Raw genomic sequence first — 9086 nt, 5'->3', positions numbered from 1 at the left:
CACAAGATATATTCTAATATATTGAACCAGATTTGGTTAGACGAATTTCAACATTTCAAAACATTTCTCTTTAATGTTGTAATGCTGAATTGAATGTGCAGACTGCAGAATATACAAGCATATACTTTAGATATATAATTAAGAAAGCATGATAACAAAAGAAACTTCATTGGTTTGTATACTTTTATATTTTCAAGAAATAACTTAAAATGATTCTCCCAGTTCCATGTCACTGCAACAAATGTCACAGGTGGGTCATTTGACTTAAATGTTTCAAAAGATAGAGAAAATTGGTTGAACCATAAGTGACCCACAATGCTACCAGGATGATTTGAAACAGATGAAAAGCAGGGTGCACATGGATTGGTGGTTGGGGAGGAAATCAGGTAGTCAACATCATTAAGACTTTTTCACATATTTAAAGCAAAAAGATAAATATGAAGAGCATAAACCACATTGGCAGTGTTGCAAATTTCTACAGGGTTCAAAATTAATGAACACCATAATATCAAGGATCCACATTAGACTCTTGCATGTCTAACAATCAGGACCACAACAGCAAAAAAATATCTATATATAGCACAAAATATAACAGAAATAATGCAAACTATACATTGCTTACATAAATATATATGGTTCATGCCACACCTAAACCTCTGAATCCTGTGTATTCTGCTTCCTACTTGCCGCATCACCAAAGTGTATCAACCGCCAAGGAGAGAAGCTGTAGGTCTAGGATAAGCAGAAGCAATTCTAGGCACATCTGCACCACCATGGGTGCCGGTGGATCGGCCTTGGCCGGAATTGCGTACATGATGATGTTTATGATCAGCACCTTTTCTCTGCATGTCCTTTGATTCCTGAAGCTGCTCCAATGCTTTTACCACCTCATCCATAGTTGGCCTGCACTTGGACTCTACAGAAAGACATTGCATGGCAAGTGCCGCTGCTGCTTGAGCTCGAGTATGTGAATATTGACCTTCCAAACGTGGATCCATTATACGGAAAACTCTTCGTTTATTAGATAGGTAAGGTTTTGCCCATTCAACAAGGTTATGCTCCCCAGATGGCTGGTTCTTGTCTATGGCTCGTCTTCCCGATATCATTTCCAGAAGAACTACTCCAAAACTATATACGTCACTCTTGGCAGTCAGATGACCTAGCATAACAAAAATTTCGATCACAAAATTGTAGGTAACTTGCGTGTTAATATGAAAAAACTAAAAGCTGAGAAAACGTAGTAGATTCACAAATCACGAGATGGCAACAAACACTGTCATAATTGAAAATATAAGAAACTATCAACAAATTTGGAGAAAACCATGGTTATTGGCATTCTGAAAAAAAAAAAAAATACACCTAGCAAACGGATCCTAAAAAATGCTAACAATTCTACTGATAGAATAGTGTAAAGACCGCTTTAGAAAATTTAGTAGCTAGACTAAGAAACTAGGCACAATCTTATTTATGTATTAATATAGGTTATCAATCAAAACAGCATACATTAGGGTGAAATCTATGCTAGGAGCGAAATTTGGAAAACACTATAGTTGATACCTGTAGCTAAATACTCTGGAGCGGCATATCCTCGGGTTCCCATGACCCTGGTAGAGACATGGCTTTTATCACCAGTTGGACCATCTCTGGCCAACCCAAAATCAGAAAGTTTGGCGTTATAATGCTGCAAAGCAACAAGCAACCCAGTGATCAACTCTAAATCGACCAATTTTCAACCATAACAAGAAATGCTCAAGTTCCAATTATGCACATACTGTATCAAGTAGGATGTTTGAAGTTTTAAAGTCACGATATATGACTTTAGGTTCTGTACTGTGAAGAAAAGCAAGGCCCTTCGCAGCCCCAAGAGCTATTTTCAGTCGCAAACTCCATGAGAATGGCTGAAAGTAAGAACCTCCTGTATTTATGATGATTTCAAGCACATTAGTATTAGAACTCAGGATTAAATTTAACATTATTAATTAATATTCAGGAAAATGAAAATTTCTTTAAAGGAGTATAAACAAAAAGGAATATGCTTTCAACTAAAGTAGAAGGTACTAACTTCTAAAAAGATGATTTTCCATGCTACCCTTAGGCATGAATTCGTAAACCAAAAGCCGATGCTCATCCTCAAAGCAGTATCCTATTAACTTGACAAGATTAGGATGCTGCAGTAGCCCAAGATAGTTTATTTCAGCCTGAGACAAACATTGCAAAAGAAGAGGACATCAACAATTATGCAACTTGGGAATTGGTAGAACTTCAGTGTCAAAGTCAAGTTCTACTAAAAATCCCCCATACAGAATCAGACAGGCAAAATGAAGGAGTATCCAAAAATGCTTGCAGTTGCCTAGTATTTTGTTAATATACAATGAAATTTTAAGTCAAAACGATAAGTATCAAGCAAATAATTCGACTGATACTTACCAACCATTCTCTGTGACCCTGGAACCCATCTTGGTTAAGCTTCTTCACAGCAACAATCATGCCTATTCCCGGTTTGGTAGCAGTAAGTGAATGTTCATCAATCCAGCCCTTAAAAACTGAACCAAACCCACCCTCCCCCAAGACACTATCTGGGCGGAAATTTCTTGTGGCGACTCTAAGCTCATTATAGCTGAAGCTTTTCAAGTTGGACGATTGCAAGATTTCACCTTCACTCCGAGAAGTGACGGATATGGAGGCTGATGAGTTCCTGCTAGTTGAGCTTATGTCATGGCCACTCCTGCTGACACTTCTCGAGGTTATCCCTACATGAATACAAAGAAAAAACAAGTTCACAAAGACTCACCACCATTAACCTTGAAACAAACAAATCAACACTTCTCAAAGCAAATTCACATGGAATCCCAAAACCCGCCAACCTATTCTTCTGTTGTCTAAACAACAATTTCCCTCGGACTGAAATAACAGCTTCTCTCCTTAAAATTTTCCTTGCAGAAAACCTTTCTTCCGGAGGGATTAAAAAAAAGTGAAAAGCTCATAAATTAGGTTTGCTAGTGAATTGTAGTGCAAAACCATTCAAAAGCTTTTCAATCACATACCAAACCAAGCCTGAGATGAACTTTCAAGGGGGTGTGGAAAAGCTACAATTCACATGAATACCCAAATCCAAAATCTACCCATCCAATGGGTCTCTGAAATCAAACCCCTTTTTTTCAACACACACAGATCACCATGTCAGAAAAGGCATAGCAGACTTTCAAGGATCTTAATCATGTATTACAGACTCGGAAACATGAACATGACAGCAATACTATCCATAAAGTTATCAGCTTTAAGCATATCCCATGTTCATTTCCAACCCCGGAACAAAAGTAGCCCATTTTAATAATTGACAGAGAAGAAAATAAAGATACAAGCCAAAAAAAAAAAAAAAAAAAAAAACTGACCTGTATTGGAAGGACTTACAGCCTTAATCCTATTACTCCAGCAAGCACCCATCAACAAACCACCCCTGTGACCAAGTCAAAGGTTGAGCCTTTCAGATGCAAGCAAAAAACACATAGTCTGAAACTCTAAAGGGTGAAAATGCAAATTTGCAGAAATGAGGAAAAATGAAACACTGTTGAACCCACCAGGATGAAGGCAGATCTCAGTAATTACGCACTGAGTAGCATAGATTTCCGAAGCCTTTTTCGACCCTTTATGATTAGGGGTTTGATGAGAAGGGTCGTGGAAGGAAGCTGGAAGGGTCAAAACAGGAACTTTGATCACTTTGTTGATGGTGGCTTTTGTAAATGATAATATTGTAGCCTTTTTTAGACCCTTTTGGCAAACCAGCGAAAGTGGAATAGAAGGTTGACTTCACCGTTTCACCACCTTCTTTCTCTTTTTGTCTTTTTTCCACCCAACATTAATTAAGGGAATATAACATCAAACTATAATTATCTAAACATAAAAAATTAAAATCATACACATCAGTTGAGAACTTGAAACTTAATAGTTTAGTTACTCAAATAAGTGGTTAAAAATGTAAATGATAATTCAAAAAACTGTTCATCAAATTGGTCAAAGAAGATTAAATTTATTTGTCGGGTGATTTCATCTTCTGTAGAATAACGCTGATGATGAAAGAGCTTATGATTATCGTATAATTATTTTAGTTTGAAGTTTAATTTTACACTTCCGTCAAAGGAAAAATAAAAAAGATTTAATTTTACACAATCATCACGTTTTTGTCGGTCAAGGAATGTTGTCTTCTTCTGAGACTTTGTCCCCACTGCTATTTAATGATTCCTGTTTACATATTTTACAATTATTAGAGTGTCACTTATTTCATCGGTTTGTGTTTATTATGGTAATATAAGATTTTCATTTTCTACATTCCATGTATTTAAAACACAATCTATTATTTTCATTCAATGTTATTTAAAATATTATTTATCATGCATATTCCTAAAATTTTTATTTTGAAAAATTATCAAAATATTACATATTTTACCACAAAATAGTTTGAAATATCCTGTTTTGTAGTAAAAATGTTTATTATGTGTTTACTTGAATGGTATGAATATCAAATTGACTTAGTTTTTTTTATAATTAGCTTCTTTTTACTAGCTTTATAAATACTTAGTCTATTTTGATATATTTTATAAATAGATTGTCTTTGTCTGATTTCATATTTAGTTATGTCAATGTATGAAATGCATCAACCTACTTCAAATTAAAATAATATATATATATATATATATATATATATATATATATATATATATATATATATAAAACATGATACATGAAACTAAATTTTTATAAATAAAATTAAATGTTTTAAGTAATTTATAATAAGTTAAATAATTTAAAATATGACACCAATCCACTTGTCAATTCTAAAATTTTAATATTGTTTTCATTAATTATAGGTTTTCAAAATTTTCACATGATGCGTAATATCCATCTTAACCACCTTTCACAGTGTTGCTTTTAATTTATGTAATTTTGATTATAATGCTATTTTTTTTTCTCTTTCAATAGTATAGATTATACTTTTCTCATTTATTTTCATATAATCTTTCTTTATCAAGAAACAAAAATCTATACAATAAATAAATACAAAGTTTTAAACTCAGAAACCTCTCTTTGCTTTTTTTTTTCTCGGAAGGATCTGTTCCATACACATTTCAAATCAACACCAAACACATGCAATTGAATATTCTCTCATATTAGTCTTTTCATTGTACCATTTTTTTTAATCATGTTGTACAAAAAAATTACTCCAATTCAAAATATTGGTTAAAATCATATAAAATTGACTAAGTCAACGCTATATAAGTGTATAATTTCTAGAACAAGAAAAAAAAAAGTGTACCTTAAACCATTTAAAACAATATAATATTGCTTCTAAAAAGTTTTAAGGAGTTTAAAGTTAAATCATTTCGAGCTATTGTAAATATAATTAACTTTGTAATAAAAAGATTACTAATTTGAGTGATAGAATATATGTATTTCTATGGCATTTGAAGTATAATTACATATTTTGGAAACAATTTGATCGTTTAATGTTTTAATAGGTTTTTATTTTTGTCCAAAATCTTAAATAGGTCCCTTTCTTTTTTTATGTCTGGGTCTTTATTTTTGTAAAATTGATGCAAATAAAAGTTTTCTGTCAAATTAATCAAACGACGTTATGGATTGTGTCGTCTAGTATGCTGACATTATAGTTTTAACATACATATCATTAAAAACGTGTGTCAATTCTTTTATTTTAAATATTGAATTAAAAAATTAAGTAAACAGAGTGGAAATTTAATTAAAGAAAGGGCAAAGTTAGGAATTTGTATTCTATTTTTTTGCTGAAAGCCTCATTCTCTCTGCAATTGCAAAATTGAAATGAAATTGGGGGAATTTAAATTTTAGGGCTCGTCATTCATCCACAAAATCCTTGTTGTTCAATTGGAAGTGCGAGTGTTGATGGGTGAAGAACATCGACTTGAAATAGCTATGCATGTGCGACTAGAAATATCGTTGTCTTTTCTCAACCATCTTCATTTACTGTTAGTCATGGATTCTCATATTTGGATTCTTCTATCGCTAAACTATTGGCACAAAATATGTTCAATGATGTTGATTCTGCTTCCCAGTTCAGGAGAGGATTAGAGGAAGCTACCAAGCTTCTTCCTTCTGGCCCTAAGCTTGTAATTGGTCTCCATTCAAAGGGTGAAGAATAGAAAAATAATTTTGGAAATCATGGGTAGTGAACAGATGTTATAGATCAGGTGTTTTTTAGTGTGGAAAACCTGCATAGTGAACACAATTCCTTGCAGAGTGGAGTAGTGAAAGGTGAGGAGCGAGATGGAGGGAAGGACCGATCAAAGAAAAAAGGAGGAAGAAGGAAATTATGGATTTGAGGAATCTTCTACTGATGTGTGCACAATCTGTGTATGCCAATGACATTAGAGTTGCCACCGAATTGCTAATGCAAATTCGAAAACACTCTTCTCCCTTTGGAGATGCATCGCAGAAGGTAGCTCACTACTTCACCAATGGTCTTGATGCACACTTGGTTGGGGCTGGTTCTGGCGGTCATAAACACTTTTCTTTCCTGAACTCTCAAAGGATTACTGCTGCAGAGTACCTAAAGGCATATCAAGTGTTTCTATCTTCCACCCCTTTCAAAAAGTTTACATATCTTTGCAAACACAATGATTATAGAAGCTGCTGCAAAATCAGAAACTATCCATATCATTGATTTTGGCATCCTATATGGTTTCTAGTGGCCAATTCTTATAAAGTTTTTATCAAACAAAGAGGGTGGTCCTCCCAAGCTAAGGATCACATGGATAGAGTTTCCCCAACCAAGATTTCGTCCCTCTGAAAGGACTGAGGAGATGGGTCACGTCTTGCTAACTATTGTAAGCGTTACAATGTTCCCTTTGAATATCATGTCGTAGTATCAAGGAATCCTAAACCTCAAATTCTCCCAATTTGATTTTGATTTCAATTTCGCAGAAGAGAACAGAGCTTTCAGCACTCACTTTTAATTGATTTCCCAATTTTGCCCTTACTTATATTATATTTTCACTCTGTATAGTTCATTTTTTAATTAAAAATAAAATAAATACAATTAAGACACATTTTTAATGTCACGTAATTTAAAATTACACTGTCAGCATGCCACATAACACTGTCTTAACAAACGTTTGATCAATTTGACGACAGGCCTCTAATTGTTTTAATTTTACAAAAGAAAAAAACCCAATTGAGACGCCAAAAAAAAGGATCTATTTGAGATTCACACTGTAAGGACCTACCGATACATTAAACTCAATTTAATTTTTACTAGTGTAAATACAGGGGTTATCACGTCTGTGAGGATGTAATTTTTAAATATCTTTGAGTTATTTAAATTTTAAAAGTAATAATTAAAAGGATAAAGTTGAAAAAATAAAAATATATAATTATTAAAATATGATAAGATATTTATAAAGTAATGTTATAAATTGTAGTTATTAAAATAACAAATATTATGAGTAATATTATGTAAATAATTTTTTTATTATGTAAATTGTAGATATTGCAACAAAACATGTTTCTATCCTTCTGCCCCAAAATAACAAACCTTGCAAGAATTTGATTTTGAATCTGGTATTGTATGAATTAGTCCTCATCGTGCTAATCTTTGCATACATAATACCCATAATATTTTTAGGTAAGAAAATTGCCTTCTGCCGGAACCCCTCCCATCGTAATATGACAACCTTGACATCAATGGCCACATTGACATCCTCGTCAACCGCCTCGGCCTCTAGTACCAGTACACGCCCCTCTTGTCCTTCCTCATTCGAGAAGGCTTCTCCCCTCCACCATCGAGGAAACCACTAGCATCTCCGGCGTAGAGCATAATTGCCTCATAATCGTCGTGTAGGTTTGCGACTCCCGCGTAGTGCTGGAAGAGTGGAGAGGAGTGGTAAGGAACAGGATGAGGTAGAGGATGGGTAAGGAGTGACGCGTGTTCCGATGGTGAGGTTCGGGATGTTGGCCTCGGTCTGATTGGTCAATATAGAGGAATTTGCCACCGGTCGGAGACGGAAGGACAGGGGGCGGCCCAACAATGAAGAGAGTTTCGGAGAATGATGGAAATGAATAAGGGAAAGAATTAACACATTTCAGAAAAAGGAAAAGTCATATAGCACACCGTTAGCTAGCTCAACCAAGATTTAACGTCGTTACTTTTGGAGGACTAAAAATTATAGTTTCTTAAAGGTAAAGGATCAAAGTATACCAAACTTTGAGGGAGGGACGAAATCCAAAAATGCCTCATACTTAAGGGACTAAAAACATATTTAACCCTTATTTAAATTAAAAAAAAAAAGTAGTTACTAAAATGATAAAATTGAATAAATAGTTTTTCATCATGAATAATTATTTAAATTTAAAAATAGTAATTCAAAGGGTAAAATTGAAAAACTAAATAAGACAAAAAAAAAAAACAATTGTATCCTCTTTATATATATGTGTGTGTTACAAAAAATTCATCCATATATTTGATCCATAAAATTTGATTTCTCTCACTAAATAAATAAGCAAGTGTATCATGATGTCAAAAAAACATGGAAGAAAAAACATTTCCAATTGACATAAGATGATAATAATATCGCTTTAAAATTCATCTAACTTTATAAGATCAATGCTTTTATTACAAATTGAAGAGAAAAATAAACACAAACAATTGATAGTCTGTCTAATATTTTTGGGTAAAATTCCACAAATAGTCATCGATAACAATTATTGCATTAAGATGTGGCAATTGTGAGATTTCAGGCCAACAAGCTTCAAGTTTTGCATCGACATTGAACTCTTAATATTTGAATTCTTTAGGAAGAGAGTAACAAAACTTAGTGAAAAAATAATAATATGGAAAGAGAACGAACCTTAAGGTGGTGGAAATAAAGGAGGAACAATCAATGGAAATGGGGACGTCTTTATAGTAAAGGAAATGAAAGAACGAGATAATAATGGCATGAAGACGTTCGCAATGGCAGAAATGGATGAATGCGAGTGTTGGCTTCCAAAATGGTGAATTATAGCATCGGGAAGTTAAAGTGATAAGAATGGAGCAACAATGACGGAGAGTGGTGGATGAA

The 9086-nt window shown here is 33.6% G+C and overlaps 1 protein-coding gene across 2 annotated transcripts; it reads right to left on the bottom strand.

Annotated features, from left to right (window-relative positions):
- Positions 1-390: 390 nt before the first annotated feature.
- On the bottom strand, positions 391-3754 carry LOC106754552 (probable serine/threonine-protein kinase PBL11). Of its 2 annotated transcripts, none has more exons than XM_022777990.1 (7): positions 3579-3754; positions 3393-3481; positions 2428-2750; positions 2063-2198; positions 1773-1915; positions 1558-1681; positions 391-1159 (listed from the first exon to the last, which is right to left on the bottom strand). In XM_022777990.1, the coding sequence occupies exons 2-7, from the start codon at positions 3442-3444 to the stop codon at positions 705-707; spliced, it is 1233 nt and encodes a 410-aa protein (XP_022633711.1). In that variant the 5' UTR covers positions 3445-3481; positions 3579-3754; the 3' UTR covers positions 391-704. The 2 variants fall into 2 exon arrangements, with proteins under 2 accessions (XP_022633711.1, XP_014492057.1); XM_014636571.2 differs by having other exon boundaries at positions 3393-3457; positions 3579-3752.
- Positions 3755-9086: the final 5332 nt, after the last annotated feature.

The sequence above is a fragment of the Vigna radiata genome, unplaced genomic scaffold, assembly GCF_000741045.1.
Source record: "Vigna radiata var. radiata cultivar VC1973A unplaced genomic scaffold, Vradiata_ver6 scaffold_111, whole genome shotgun sequence".
NCBI classification, from domain to species: Eukaryota; Viridiplantae; Streptophyta; class Magnoliopsida; order Fabales; family Fabaceae; genus Vigna; species Vigna radiata.
This window is presented reverse-complemented; position numbering and strand designations above follow the sequence as displayed.